Genomic DNA, 14,985 nt, shown 5'->3' on the forward strand with positions numbered 1-14,985 from the left:
CGATGGTGGCAGCCGAGAAACACGAAGGGACGATGGCCTGCTGCAGGGAAATGTTAAAGATGTCCGTGAAGACACCCAGCGCAGTCCTTCAGCGCTCGACCTGGGATGTTGTCAGGGCCCGCCGGCTTACGGGTGTTGATAGCGGCAAGCGCCCTCATCACGCTATCGGCAGAGAGGCACAGGGGCTGCTCGTGTGGAGGGGGAGGGGTCTTCAGCCGGCAAGTGCTGTTCTGAGCGTCGAAGCGAGCAAAGAAGCGGTTAAGATCGTTGAGCAGACGGACGTCGCCCTCACAGCTCTGCGGCGCGGGCTTGTAGTCCGTGATGGTCTGAATGCCCTGCCAAAGGCTCCGTGCGTCCCTGCTGTCCTTGAAGTGGGCGGTAATCTTGCAAGAGAACGCCCTTTTCGCTTCCTTGATGCCCCGGGACAGGTCGGCCCTCGCTGTCCTCAAGCCAGCCTAATCCCCCGCTCTGAAGGCTTTGTCCCTGGCCCTCAGCAGCCTGAGGACAGCCCCTGTCAGCCATGGCTTCCAGTTAGCCCGAGTGACGATGAATTTCGAGTAGGTCACATCATCAATGCACTTCGTGATGTAAGAGGAAACAGAGTCAGTATACTCCTCTATGTCCGTCCGACCGTTGCAAGTGGCTGCCTGCTTAAACATTTCCCAGTCAGTAGTGCCAAAGCAGTCTCGAAGCGCATCAGAGGCACCCTCAGGCCACACCCGCACGCGAACCGGCCTGGATGCACGGCCGGGCGAGCTGGGTTGGCCGCCAGCCTGGCCCGGACGCCTCCGCGCTCGCCCCTCTTCTGCCTCCTCGCACACCGCTTCCGACGCTTTCCATCCGGGGGAGGAATAGCAGGCGAGTCCGGCGACGTTTCAGGACGGAGCAGTCCGAGCTCCTTTAATGTCTCCGCTTCAAAGTCCAGAACGCCACAAAACTCGCTTTCGCCGATGTCGAGCAGAACCTGCCTGCTGTACTTGTAGCACGACTTAGTACGACGAGACGAACACATAAAACTGTCGGACAAACACTCATTAAACGAACAAAACACCGTTCGGGCGGGACAGAGAGAGGTCGCTGCGTGTGCTAAATCAGTGTGGGGCAATTTAAATCTTTACATGTGCCCACAGTTGTCGAAATGTCTGATTAATATTGCATTTGTTGAATATGATCACGTTACCGACTAGTCACAGCTCACCTGGGTTTGGTCATGTGATGTTTACTCGGGTTTCTCTTTAAACGACCGAGGGGGGCCACAATTTCCTACCACTGCTACTAAGGGGCCACATAAGACTGGGCAATTCCTGAGAACATAAAAGACTAGGTATTCAATTTTTTTTTTTTTTCATTTTGTTCTTTCATTTAACAATATAGCACATGCTGTACAATACTTTAATATATTATCTCATATATTTCATATACAAATATATCAAAAATTCTTTCAGTCAGTGACAAATGAACCATAAGTTTTTTTGGACCCATTAAGCATCAGTAAAAAGCTCTGGCCATTATTATTACTATATATTATTATATTATTCTCTAGACAATTCTGTACTTTTTTCTTGTTGTTGCCGTGAGTACAGCTCAAGAGAGGTTGAAATCTGCTAATGTCTCAAGATAAACAGGCACATTGGTTTGCATTTACATTCAATTGTGTCAAGTCAAATCAGATATACCGAGTCAGGTGAAACAAATTGATACGAAAAAAAACAAAGATGTCAAAATACCTTTGCACTAGCGGCTTGTTTACAAAAAAATGACAATGTCTATTTTTCTTGAGGTACTGCGCCTCCGTTTGAAGTTTTCCTTTGCTCAGTGATTGAACACCACCGCTCAATATGGTCCAAAACACCAATTCACATTTGTGGAGGTGAGCTGGGCTTTGTTGTGATCCTGATTTTCCTAATGACGATCCAATCCTTCTGCCCAGCTGTAACTTGTATCCTCAAACACGAAGAAGCGGATCCATAGTTTTTATCTACTCCTTGCATCACAAACCAACCATTCTTCATAGATCCCAACTTATGAAAATCTTTGCACGATTTCTCCTCATTTGCAGTGGTGATCACACTGCGTCCTATTTCCACCTGCGCTGAGCCCAAAATATCTTTCCCCTCTGACCCAGTCTCAACAGTTATTCCTGTCACCACTCTTGGGTCTGTAAACACCACAGTTAAATGGTTGCCTTTCTCTGGGGTGCGACCCCAGAAGAATCCTTCCCCGGCCTCCCAGGCTAGTTTGGGAAAGTGTTTCCCGTAGGTAGACATGTCAGAGAAAACCTCCGCTGGAGGATTGGAGTAGACCCCCTCCTCAAAGTCCTTGTCCTTTAGTTTGTTCTCATTCCCTTGGAATGAAGAGAAAGTCCCCATGTGCTGGAATAAGGAAGGCTTGAAAAGGATGGGCTCCTTCTGAGTCAGCAGCAGTCGAAAGTGAGACATCAACCAGTCGCAAGGCATTTCTTGATAGAAGAGGAAGAGAAAACGTGCCAGCAGAGGGAGGTGGGCCGACTTGTAGAGTTTGCCAATGTAGCCAAGGCTGGAGAACTCCAGCATTGCCCAGGTCGTCTTCTTAGCTTCTTGCTCCTCGACGCGCTTTTTTACGGTTGTGAGGAAGTTCTTTGCGGAGGAGACGTCGTCCTCCAGCTGGAGGTAGTATCTGCCCACACCTGAGCTGTAGTGCACAAGAAAAGCGTAATCCAGGTTCTGCTTGGAGCGGAATGATACTCTCGCAGGAGAATCATTGTAGTTCCTTTTTAGACCTGTAGGGGAGCCAGAGAGAAGCTATATAAACACAGTTGACCTGGATGATGATAGTGTAAAATGTTTGCGCTTAACCTGCAGTCGGTGGATAGCTTTCCTCAGGGACATGAATGACCAGCAGGTGACCTTGCTCTAGTGCTGATGAAAATTCAGATTTTATTTTCGTCACTGTGGTCGTCAGCCAGTTGACGTCGAAATCTGCCAGCAGAACTACAACCACCATGGAGGAGCGCTCTTCGGGAGATGATCGGGTGAAGAGGGACACTAACGTGGGGATCAGATAGCTGCCCTTCTTCCTCTTCACCGACGATAGTCCAATGCATAGATACCCTATCGGGAAGAAGAAGAGCATGTACGTCACGTCATACTACATATCAGAGTTATTTCATTATATTTTCATTTAGAATCAATTTTACAGCCGGTTCATGCCCCCCACACCCTGAGTAATGGTTTAAGCCAAAATCGACATTGACATCAGCTATTGCACAAACAATAACTCAGCATCTGTCAGACATGTTTGCCTTTAACTCCTGATTGTGAAACAGCCACAAGTGGGCAGCCAACGTCACAAGTATCTATAGCTTGAATATCAGCCCGATACTCATTCCTACTTTGTAGTGTATTCAATTGAACTTAGGTTGAAAAGTATTTATAGTGGTGCCATCAAAATTAATAACACTTGATGCATTTGTATTATTGCAGTCGGTGGTATGTAAAGTGTTCAGTGGTCTATATTTAGACGAAATGAAAAAAAAACTTACTCATTTGAGTGACTGGTATCCCTGCAAGCAGTTGATAGGTCACATTGAGAGGCAGGTAATCTCCTTGCTCCACCCATGACTCCATACTGACCATCCTTTCTGCCTTCCATGTGATGTTCATTGGTTCCTCTGACCTGTTCGGGTCCTGCCAAAGAAAAACTCCATTCAAATATCATTAACTTTCATGATATTTTAATCATCAGAGTGGTTCATCTTCCGTGTGTGTACTTACAGTGTTGAATGAGTGTGAATAGCGCACAAAGTAGAAGCCCCCCGCAAGGAGCAGCAAGAGCAACACTGCATGTTTCTTCTTTGAATGACGTCGCATTTCCTGTCGTGTACCCCAAAACAAAGAAATGTGCACAGAAAAAAAGTTTTAAAAAATCCCAAATTCCTCGCTCACAGTTCTCCAAGCCTGCTCCCGTTTATTGTCCAGGTGTTGTGCTCGATTTGGTTCCCCCGTGAGATTTTGTTCCCCCTGCCACGGGAGCGCGCACGCCTTGTTTGAAAGCGAAAAACCGATGCCGTACGGCGTCAGCACTATGATGTTTTCAATGAAGACATTCTAATTAAGGATTATTCTCATTTGATGTCTTTAAGTTCATTCGCGTTCGGACGTTGAAGCGGGGTGCATTCAAAGACCAGTCGTACAGACGGAACCTCGATGCAAATAAACTCCTCTTTTTGGGTACCGTTACATGCTACAAGGAGTATATATTACAAAGGAGACTTTATACTTAATTGTGATCATCATTCATCCATCCATTTTGTTACTTGGGAATTTTCAAAGCAAATTAATATTGTTGCATTTATTAATTTGTTTTAAAATGACAGCGCGATATTATTAAAAGCTGACACTATAGCAATGTCAAACGTGTTCATTTAAGAAAAAGCCACGCACGTTTTGTGATCAAATCTTTCATAACGAGAATGATTTGAGTGAATTGATTTGAATGAATCATTGAGAAGACATTTCAGTTCTGAAGGCTCCTTTTGTCCCAAGCAAAGTGACAGGTGGTGGGGAGGGGGGGATAAAAATTGTAACAGGAACTCTATAAAAAACGTCAACCCGTGAGAATTTGTGCCCCCCTCCCATTTTGAGAACGGTGAGTCCTGGACATCGACTGGCTTTTTTTCTGTCTTCCTGGGGGTCTGTTCAGGTTGTGTGGCAAATTTGAACAGATTCCCTCATTCCTAGGCCAAATTACAGGGGGGGAACACATCCTCACGGCGGCCCCGTGAGAATATTTTTTTAAAAGTCTTCCTGGATTTGGTTCTCTCCTTCTCCACACAGTCCGCCGGTACACAACGCTATGACACGCCGTCTGATATCATAAGCTTTCCGCGTTACTGTTTTATTCCTCAAGTTACCAGGCATGCTTCATTTTCAGATCTATTACACATACAATAGTACACATCAACCAGGACAGCTCTTGCAAATTCTTCGGGAGATGACAATCTACTCCTTCCGCAGTAATCTATTTAGGGGCGCGTTCGGAAATAGGCTACGAGCGCGCCCTGGTTGGTTCTCTCACCGTTCGGAAGCTCAGAGCGGTGTTGAAATGTGCCGTTTGGTTATTCGAAGTGCCTGCAGGCGCTTGGTGTGCTCCAGCAGTAACGTGGCGCGCCACTGGCTTGGAAACACTCGAAGCACTCATTGGTTTAAAACAGGTGGCGTTCGGAGATAAACGAGAGGGGAGCGCAGTCTGCCTCTCCGGACACACCCACTCAAAGGGTCGTGCACAGGCGTGGTAGTAATTTCGGAACGCGCCCAAGGTCAGGCAGGGGCGGGCCTAGCCAATGTGGCGCCCCCCTCCATCCACAAATTCACCTCCGGGATGGATGTACGATATGATCAAGAGGCAAATTATCAGTCGAGTAGAACAGTGATTAAAATAAAATTCAAACTTCATAATGACCCAATTGTTAGTTAATCATATCAGTCAATATTTCCTAAAACAAATACTGTATGAAAGATTTCCTGATTACAGCCGTAGCGAGTTGGGAGTCTTTGTGTCAGTCCTATCCTTATCAAAGTCAAAGTCTGCTTTATTGTCTGACAATAAATAAATAATATTGACTTTAACAACTCGCTACGGCTGTAATCAGGAAATCTTTCATACAGTATTCGTTTTCGTACAAAGACACATGGAGCAAACCCGCACCAGAACAGGAAGGAAAAAAACCACACACTAAGCATAAACACATTCAGACTCACAACCTTTGCGTTGCACCAACCTCACCCATTGTGCTGCACATTCATTTCATCTCTAAAGACAACGTATGCAGTACAGTGATGAGTATAGAAAGGAAACCCCTCAGAGCTTTGTCATCTTTTAGTTGCTGCTTTAGAGTCACCTTTACTTCTTCGATCTGTCCGTTGTCCTTTGCCAACTCATTGCTGTCTCTCTTTCCCGATGAGTCTTTCTCTTCATTACGTACCCGTCTCTCTATTCCTCCTTCCACCACAGTTTCATTTGCATTCTCACCATCTATAGTGTCCTCCTGTGCATCTCCTGCCTCTTCATTTGCCTTCCCAGTATAAAGTAACTCTCCCAGTATGAGTGTGCTGGAGGACGGGGCTTCGGTGTGCGTGTACAGGAAAACCCTCCAGGGGAGTGTGTGTGGTGGTGTGAAGGCCAGCGTCTGAATGTTGACAAGCTGCATTGCAGCCTGAAAGTTTTGAGGCGAACACTGAGTGACATTGCAACACCGGACGTGTTCTGTCATACAAACACCATCCACTTCTTCCACACCTAGGAGCAAAAAAAAACAAATCATCCTGTAGGAAGGTCATCTAGAGAGCCATTCTTAATTTTTACTTCTATTACTTTACTAATTTTGATTTTGGTTGAATTTCATAAAATGTGAGTCGCAAAAACAGAACAAATATGTATCGAGTGAAGCGCAGAGGCCCAAATGAAACAATCAGTGTACGATGACTGTTTTCTCATTCAATAGATAAGATAATACAGTGCGTTCGCTCCGGATCTAGGAGTAATCTAAACAGGTTTGTTTGGCCATGAAACACAAGGTGCACCTTTCATTAAAGATTGCTAGAGGAATCAAGGTGACACACAAAAGGTTGGCTCATTTGACACTAAAACCCTCACGATGATTAACTCAAGTGGTGAGAGTACGCCACTAAGTTACAGTTGTTTTTAGACAGGACAGGACAGACCGTGGCCTTTGTTCGACACCATGTTACCTCGCAACCACAGACGCTCAAACTCTGCTGCAGTTAAAGTAGGTAGCAGGCTGAGAGGGACGATGGCGCTGGGCGACGGGGCGTCTGCAGGCGATGGTGTGTGCTCGGTGACACCCTCTGAAACAGACGCATGGAAAGAAGCGACAGCATTAAAGATTTATTCTTGGAACAATTGGAACCGTCAGCCGGGCCTAGAATTAATTGACGGCCATTGAAATGTATTGATGGGGAAAAAAGTAAAATAATAAACCTAATACATTCTTTTAAAAAATGCTTATAGACATTAAATTCCACCAGACTGAGCTATTTCTATGGTCGTCATCAATTTTTCTATTCTTCCTTTGTTGTGACATCAAACAACCCAAAAGTCAAACTTAAAACATGTCAGCGTTAATCCTCGTCATCCGGAGTGTCCAAAACTTTCTCTTCAAAGCAGCGGATACAGGGGTGAAAAAAAAAAAAAAGGGCACAAGTGCAAATTTGACATTCTGACATTTGACTTAACATGCAAAGAAAAAAATCAGTGTAGGCAAATCAATGCTCAGAACTTATTGCCATACATCTTCATTGTCAAACTCACCTGTCTGAACACTTTGAAGATGACATGAGTTCAGGGTTTCTGAGAGGTCAGAGATGGGGTCAAATGCTGTGTGTTGAGAGCTTCTGCTGTTTACTGATTCTGTCTCCGAGGTACTTTGCCAGAGAGGCTTCAGAGTGTTGAAGATGGGAGCCCAGTGGCTTACAGGTTCTGCCGGACGGCCAATAAGAACGCCAAGGGAGGGATCGGACCTCCGACCCTGGAGCACCTTGCGTGTCTCGTCAACTCCGCATTGCAAAAGGCGGTAGTAGAGAAGCGCCTGATCACGGACACACATGTCCGTCTCCTCATCTGAAAAACAGACAAAGGTCTGAAACACTGATATCTCTTCTGTTGAACACGCGCACAAACGCACCAATGGCGTAATGCAGCAGCCTTCCAAGCATGTCCTGAGTTTCAGCCGGACGGCACAAAAACAGCCTCAAGGTGGCCGTCAGCAACTCCATCTTGACTGCTGGAGAGTTCTCACACCTCACTCTGTCAATGAATACCTCCAAAGTGTAGGGGGCGCTGCAGACTCTATCGCCGTAGGTTCCCAACAACCAGAGCAAGGCCTGCTTGCCCTGGCAGTAGGAGGCAAAACAGCGTTTCTCATTTATCGCTCCTTTTAATGACACACCTATACTCAGAAAATTTGAACTTTCGGGTTCAATTTCCAGATAGATATTTGCGTTTTGGGAATGAGGCAATAGTGTTGGGTCGCCCTTACCTGGCTGTCCTGCAGTATCTCCTCACACCCCTCCAGAGAAGAGCACACCGTTTCACTGCACTGAGGACACACCCAAACTAGGTCCCGCATTGTCTGCACCACAGCTGCAGAGTTGGAAAGGGGACCAGAGTTGGCACGCAATAGCAGTCAATTAAACTACATGACAAGTCAAACACAAATCTGGTGTCGCTATAGAAATGATAATATTACCAGATGTGATGTTGTCCTGTTTAAGCCCGAGCAGTCCAGTGAGAATCACTAGACATCTGTCGCTGTAGCTCCGCCCAATACGACCTGCAAATTGAAAATATAAGCGACTCAAGCAAATCCGTAACCTCGGCATAAATATCTACGGCAGCAATTGATGACAAAGAATCCATTTGGTTGACGGTGGCGGTTTGACTCGAGCAGCAAAAGCAAAGTAAACAACGTCGTCCACGCCTTCATGTTATGCAAAGTGAGTGGCTGTTTACCGACAGCCGATATTGCAGCCTGGGCAGTGTCTGTGTTGACATCAGTGCAGTATTCTTTCAGTTCATCCAGTAATATTGCCACGTTGTCATCGTTCACCAGCTCGACCAGTACCTGCGCACACAGCCGTACTCAGATTACTATCGCGAGAGGACTTGGCTGGCCCTGTTGATACTGCGATCAGGTTACAGATAATGCAAATGCACATTTAATATTTGGTGTGGATATTCAGATAAAGAGATGGATTTACACCTGCTGTAGATGTTCAGACATAGATATATTTAGACAAAGTTATCAAGAAAGAGAGAGTACAAGAGAGGGACCTACCTGCATCTTCCTCTGCTTGATAAAGGCTGGCTCAGCATAGCCGCAGAAGAAACGTTTGTAGTGGGCCCCCATCATGCCAGGGACAGAGCTCAACAGCAACTGTATGAGGATCATAACATGTGTCAGACTTAATCAAATATATATTTAAAACTACAACAGCTTATTGTATCCATCCAAGCACCATTTTATATTGTCCAAACACACACTCGCCTGGATGTGGCAGAGCGCGGTGAACCTGATTTCTCTGGACGCGCTCCCACACGCGGCCAGCAGTGGGCCCCGCACTCGTTCCAAGGCTGCCAGGCTGACTTTAGGCAAGGTCGAGCACAGGCTGAGGAAGAGGCCCAGCGTGGAGGCCATGACTGGCGGGTGGGGGCTGACCAAAGAGGCGTCCAGCATGGACAGGATGTCAAAGAGCTCGTCCTCAGACTGAGGTTGGTAGCGCTGGAGGATCTTAAGCACCTCGCTCTGACCCCACACGTCGCAATCCTTCAGCCTGGGTCCACACACAACAAAGAATTTGTTTACATCAGCTCTTAACACGTTTGTTATTTGAAATCTTGGTCAACCTGTTGAGGAGGTGATGAGCAATGGGTTTGTTGATAGCAACCCCTCCTTCCTCCTTAAGGATTTCCTCCAAAGCCCGAAGGCAGTTCACCATGACAACAGGATCCGTGTCCCTGAGAAGGCTGTACAACTCATTCACTACTGCTGCGTCTGTGCAAATGATTACCATAAAAGTTTGAGAAAAAAAGTGTTCATTTTGTATTTGTGCATTAATGTCTTAACAATCAGATAAGCTGGAAATAAATACTTCTGAAATTTAACTTAGATTTGCCTCAAGCTTAGTCTCACGGATATATTTGATCAATACAATTTTAAAAATGTGTTTTTCATCCAAGCAACTCACCTATTTCAGAATTTGGTTGGAGATTGTGCAGTTTGGCCCAGCCGAGCACAGCGACCCGTCGCACACAAGCTGCTCTGTCCCTCAGTCCTGCTGTGAGAGGCTGTTCCACATACTCCACCAAACTGGGCAGCCTGAAACACAGACACAAGTCGATTCTTTACATGATCAACTCATCCAGAAGGATGTCATGGGCAAACTCGAGAGTCACCTCAGGTTGGTCATGTTCCTTAAGGCCAGGCTGCGGACCATCGGATTTGGATCCTGACAGTCCTTCCTCAGTGTGTTGATGACTAGCAGAGACAGTTCTGGATTCAAAGAGGCGTAGGAGCACAAGAAGACATAGACCAGCTTCTTCTGGACAATGTCTACTGTGGCACATGCTTTGACCATCTCACTGAACAGGCTGGAGACATCCACACCCTGTGACATCAGCCTGAACCACAGGAGGGGGAAAATGGGGAGGCAAGGGTGTGTGTGTGTGTGAATTGTTACTTTCAGTTTCCAGTCAATTAAGTTTTCGCTACTGCACATTACTGTAGTCTGAAACCTGATGGTCTTTCATAACGTTACTATTACTTCATAAAAACTTGGAGCATTCTGACATTTTGAAATGTTTGCATATGTATCACATTAATATTGTTGCAAAGACTTAAAAATTGTCCAACTTAAAAGATTCAAATATGCTGGTGCTTCAAGAGCAGGGCCACGGACACTGCAACTATGGAGCTTTCGTTACTGTGTGCCTGTACATTCCACCAACCTGATGACTTTGAGGATGACGTTCCTGTAACGCAGCTGGTCAGACTGGACGTGGGGGTTGGCCAGAGCTCTATTCAAGTCCCTCACCGTATCCTCACTGCCCAGGTATGGCATGGTGGACGCAGATAACCTGCGTGGTCACAAATCACTATTTCAAACACATGGCAGTCATATATTTCTCAAATTGAAGTTAAAAACCATCCGCAGCGCATCACCTTTAACGTACGTACAGTATTTAATTCACAAACTCCAACCGTCAACTCTTCACACCTTGTTTTATGTTTTGTTTTCCCTTTGGACTTCCGTGTTTCTTCTTCTGTGATTTCTGTTGATGCGTCTGCCGCCCCCTGGTGGTAGGCGAATTCGGAAGGAAATAGTATAATATTTTTAATACTATGCATTACGGTAACACGCCGGGGCTGCCAACCTGAGTGGGCTACCTTCAGAATAAAAGCTAACAAGTAATAAATGGGCGTTATGATTCGGATTTACTTTTTTTTTTTTAAATGAAAGCTAGTAATTTCAGTTATCCCAGGATCGTAACCAGGAAAGTTCACGTTGATTTAATAAATGACGTTAGATTACATTTGAATATGTATAACGCAATTAGGCGTTTCACTCTGTCCTACACTCCACCAATCACACTTTAACTGCTAATAGAAAAAGTTCCTCTGTTGAATGTAACGTTTTTATTTGCATGTCACAAAAACACAAGAAACAAATTGAATGTTTTTTTATTACTGATTGTGAAAAGCAGGAAATCTAGCAAATCCAGCAAACCAAGTCTGCCTCACCCTTCCAGTGACAGACATCCACTCCACCCAGCCCCTTGGCTGGGGTTTGTAAGGCAGAGTTTCATAAATTGGAAGAATGTGACTGACTTGGCGCTGGACGACCAACCAGCTAAAAAAAGCCATCTGTACCTGGCACCACTTGTCCAGACGAAGCTGCTCAAGCCTTCCTCTGGACTGTAATGTCTGAGCCAGACAGACGCACAACTCCATTTGTGGAAGAAATTCATTCATGATACGTTAATTTCATCCCCTATTCAAATCAAGCCAACAAAACACAGCGGCCCACGTCACATAAAAACAATCCATACATAAACACGCACACTTCCGTTGGATATTCATTTTCACCTGTGGATTTGTCAAGGATGATTTGGAATGTTATTTTCTTCATTTACTTATTTGGCATTCTTTCCAAATACTGAAGATGACCGTTTGTAAAATGAGTCTGACATTGAGCTCTTAGTACAGCTTGATATCTGACAAGGTCATTTGTCCATTTGACCAACTACGACGGAGAAAAATGAAAGTGATGATCTGTGCTTTCCAGAAGAGACGGGCAGCATCCTCGACATTCTCACACACACGCACATTCATAAACACCCGGTTTAAGACGAATTGGGCCCAGGCAAAGGGCTGGCAGAGTTGTTTTCCTGATTGGCCACTTGGCTTCCTCGTGGTGGAACCTCAATGATACGTGGCTTGTCGATGATGCGAGCGCGACGGTCTCCCTTCTCTACAATTCCAATGATCCAGGCGCCCTGACCTCCAGACCCCGAGCTTTGGCTCTTCATCTCTGAACAAAATTTGGCGGCCTGCTCTCTGGGCAGACAAACCAGCAGCCCACCTTTGAAACAGAGAAAGAGAGAGAGCATCATAAACGCAGTAGGAATACCTTGACCTTGCTTCATACCTAAAGTATCTAAAGTAATATCACAATTTCAATCTTCGTGTATATTTCCTAGCAACAGTAGTTACTGCCCGTGTTCCTACCGGATGTCTCGGATGATGTGCCCTGAACCAAATTGAATATGTTTCCGCATGCTTTGCTGACAGCAGTCATTTTGGCTATGATGGGAAGGTTATGGATGACAAAGGCCACATCGTTGCGTTGTTGTGTTGCCAGATTGATGGCGTGCCCCAGCAAACCAAAGCCTGTCACGTCTGTTGCTGCGTGGGCCTGGAACTTGTGCATAAGACCTGCCGCTGAGGGAAAACAGAAATGTCGAGACAAGCAGGTATTCAGATTTACCTACGCGTGCACGCACACTCACAAAAACTATATGACAACATTCTTCTATGTTTTAAAACTTTTCTTTTTTTGCCATCCCTCTGTCAAAAAACTGATCATTTCAATGGATGCCGCATACCTGTACGGTTGAGTGTTGCCATTGAAAACATAGCTTCCTGATAGGCCTCTTTCACTTCCTGCTTGGTGATGACAAGCTTGATCTTGTTCCACCGATCAGGCTGGTTAGACAAACAATTCAAGACAAGAAGAATACTCGTAAAATGCGTCAAATCCCGTTTGACTGCGCAATGAGTAGTACCGACCTGCTCGAGCCACTGGTGAGCATTAACAGCCACTTGTGTCCCCAAAGGCTTTGTGAGGACCAAGACGTCACCTGGGACAGCACCGTCTGGCCTGGAGAAAAGAGGAAGTTATTTTGCACATGTAAGAATGATCAAACAACTGAAGAAACTTTTCTGTTGACACATTTGTGCTTACATGATGAAATCGTTGGGCTGGCAAACAACCGAGGCCACTCCCCCTACAATGATCCATGGATTGATCACCGTCTGGCCGCCTGTCACCGAAGTCCCTCCCTCCTCGGCAGCATCGCGGAATCCTCGAATCATGAGCGGCATGACGCGCTCGCGGTCCTGCGTCATATATTGTGATGGCATGAACGAGGCTTTTTAGTTGATCTCATACAAAATTCAACCGAGAAAACAAGTTGAGAAATATGACCTTGTCATTCATCTTCTGGCTAACACTGAGCAGCATCAGCATGTTGTCGCACTCAGTGATGCCCATGGCGTAGAGATCACTGAGGACATTGGCACAAGCAATCTTGCCCTGGAAGACAAAGGTCAAACTAATGATTTAAGGATCATAAGAATAACTAACATTCATGACTGTAGATGGCTAGAGTGGTTGTCAATAGGAATGCAGATGAACTGGAGAAATGTGCCAACTACCCCTTGGAGAGCAATCCTCACCATCATGTAGGGATCCTCCACAAGTGGGTAAAAGAAGTCTGTTGTTTGGACTAAAGACAGCCCGCCGTGCCTTAGAGGGATCACACAGCAGTCCATTCCCACTCCTGGAATTAGACATGGCCGGGAAATATGAATTTAAGTTTCACATGTTACTGTGCATCGAGCAACATTGCAAATTGTGACTTAGCCTTTGAAGGGCCAGATATGATTAGTAAGTTTCACTCAAACAATTTGTAGGCAATAACGCTACACTCAAGCCAAACGTGCACAGTGGTTATGATAATAATTTCTTAATATTTGTTATTAATGATAATATTGTGCGCCCTCTAAAGACTGACATCCGGGGACGAGTCCTGTCAAACTCCACGTAACTCAGTGAAGAAAAGAACATGATGGCGCAGAGCATGACCCGATTTTAAATTATGCTGACTCATGCTACCTTGTCAATTGTTTTTCTTTTGTTTTGTTTTTTCGCTTGCACATTTTTGACTGCATAATTTTGGGGCTTGAACGGTGGCCAGAAACATTTTGATCCGTGACATATGAGCACACGTTAGCTAGCCCCTTTAGCTACACTAGCTAACAAAGTCAGGCATCGCGGTGCTAGTTTGCGCAAGATCAACGGTTTCCTACCAAGCCGAGGGCCGGCGGGCAACTGTTGCGCGAACTCAGATGCGTTGTCTCCGTCCTTCCCTGGCCCGTCGGTCCGGTGTGACTCGAGTCCCGCCAGGAGTTTGAGCAGAGCCTCCTGCGGGACCTTACAGCCTCATCCTTTCAAGTCCGAATAGGCAGTTAGACGAAAGCCTCGCTCCAAGCCGTGTTCCTCGGGGTTGAAAGGCTTGTACCCAGGGGGAAAACATCCCTCTGTTCCCATCGCTTCTGTTTGGGCAGGCGGGGAGGTTGAACCTGACATGTCGGTCTGGGGAAACCTTCAAGTTCTCAACGCGGGCGGAGACATGTAATCAGAAGGTTAGACTCCACGATGAATGGAGGAGCGGGATGAGCGTCTAGCGTCAGCGCGCGCTAACAGGAAACGATAAAACAACTTTATATTATGTCAAAATAAAATATTAAGGCGACCGCACAACAGGGGGTCTACTGTTTAATGACGCTAAATTGTGCACATGGTTCCAAACAATCGGAGGTAGTATAAAGAACATTATTGTTTTAGCGGACTTATATAAGCATACATGAAAGCTAAAAGTTTACGTGAAAAATTCTCATTTTGTAGTAATCTCTTATTTTGAAAGCAATGCTTAATTCCCGAATTTCATTTGCTCAACCACGTCGATAAAATGTCAGAGCTGAGAGTAGCACAAGAGCTGTACAGAACCACAATATAGAAAATTTACAACATTAATTTTGAAAACATCGTAGTCTAAACAGCCTACACACATTTGTCAATATCAGGGGCGGCGGGCAGGCTTTTTTTTTTTAAAACTTATTTTGAATTAATAACAGGCCGATAACCA

General features: G+C 45.5%; 2 protein-coding genes across 6 annotated transcripts; both read right to left on the reverse strand.

The window, feature by feature from the left end:
• Positions 1 to 1,324: 1,324 nt before the first annotated feature.
• ap4b1 (adaptor related protein complex 4 subunit beta 1) lies at positions 1,325 to 10,846 on the reverse strand. 5 transcript variants are annotated; one of them, XM_037240376.1, is made up of 18 exons: positions 10,757 to 10,846; positions 10,504 to 10,632; positions 9,952 to 10,176; positions 9,744 to 9,874; positions 9,403 to 9,550; positions 9,044 to 9,329; positions 8,834 to 8,932; positions 8,509 to 8,620; positions 8,246 to 8,329; positions 8,036 to 8,139; positions 7,682 to 7,889; positions 7,309 to 7,617; positions 6,729 to 6,845; positions 5,879 to 6,276; positions 3,753 to 3,851; positions 3,521 to 3,665; positions 2,835 to 3,089; positions 1,325 to 2,758 (listed from the first exon to the last, which is right to left on the reverse strand). In XM_037240376.1, exons 2-18 carry the CDS (start codon positions 10,614 to 10,616, stop codon positions 1,857 to 1,859), a joined length of 3,735 nt encoding a protein of 1,244 aa, XP_037096271.1. In that variant the 5' UTR covers positions 10,617 to 10,632; positions 10,757 to 10,846; the 3' UTR covers positions 1,325 to 1,856. The 5 variants fall into 5 exon arrangements, 4 of the variants coding, with proteins under 4 accessions (XP_037096271.1, XP_037096290.1, XP_037096281.1 ...); XM_037240395.1 differs by having other exon boundaries at positions 10,773 to 10,824; XM_037240386.1 differs by having other exon boundaries at positions 10,733 to 10,791.
• A 374-nt stretch (positions 10,847 to 11,220) lies between these two features.
• Positions 11,221 to 14,539, reverse strand: sephs3 (selenophosphate synthetase 3). Its single transcript, XM_037239622.1, has 8 exons — positions 14,147 to 14,539; positions 13,514 to 13,617; positions 13,263 to 13,370; positions 13,020 to 13,174; positions 12,845 to 12,935; positions 12,661 to 12,760; positions 12,284 to 12,496; positions 11,221 to 12,137 (listed from the first exon to the last, which is right to left on the reverse strand). The coding sequence occupies exons 1-8, from the start codon at positions 14,424 to 14,426 to the stop codon at positions 11,899 to 11,901; spliced, it is 1,290 nt and encodes a 429-aa protein (XP_037095517.1). The 5' UTR covers positions 14,427 to 14,539; the 3' UTR covers positions 11,221 to 11,898.
• Positions 14,540 to 14,985: the final 446 nt, after the last annotated feature.

Source organism: Syngnathus acus, chromosome 2 (assembly GCF_901709675.1).
Source record: "Syngnathus acus chromosome 2, fSynAcu1.2, whole genome shotgun sequence".
Taxonomy (NCBI): Eukaryota; Metazoa; Chordata; class Actinopteri; order Syngnathiformes; family Syngnathidae; genus Syngnathus; species Syngnathus acus.

What these genes read in the sequence shown, in the direction of transcription:
- ap4b1 (XM_037240376.1), bottom strand. Translation starts at nt 10,616, where the DNA reads ATGCCATACCTGGGCAGTGAGGATACGGTGAGGGACTTGAATAGAGCT. An exon ending in TCTTCAAAGTGTTCAGACAG is followed by an intron (nt 6,846 to 7,308) that starts GTGAGTTTGACA and finishes CGTCTGTTTCAG; the next exon opens with AGGGTGTCACCGAGCACACA. An exon ending in AAGCTATCCACCGACTGCAG is followed by an intron (nt 2,759 to 2,834) that starts GTTAAGCGCAAA and finishes GCTCCCCTACAG; the next exon opens with GTCTAAAAAGGAACTACAAT.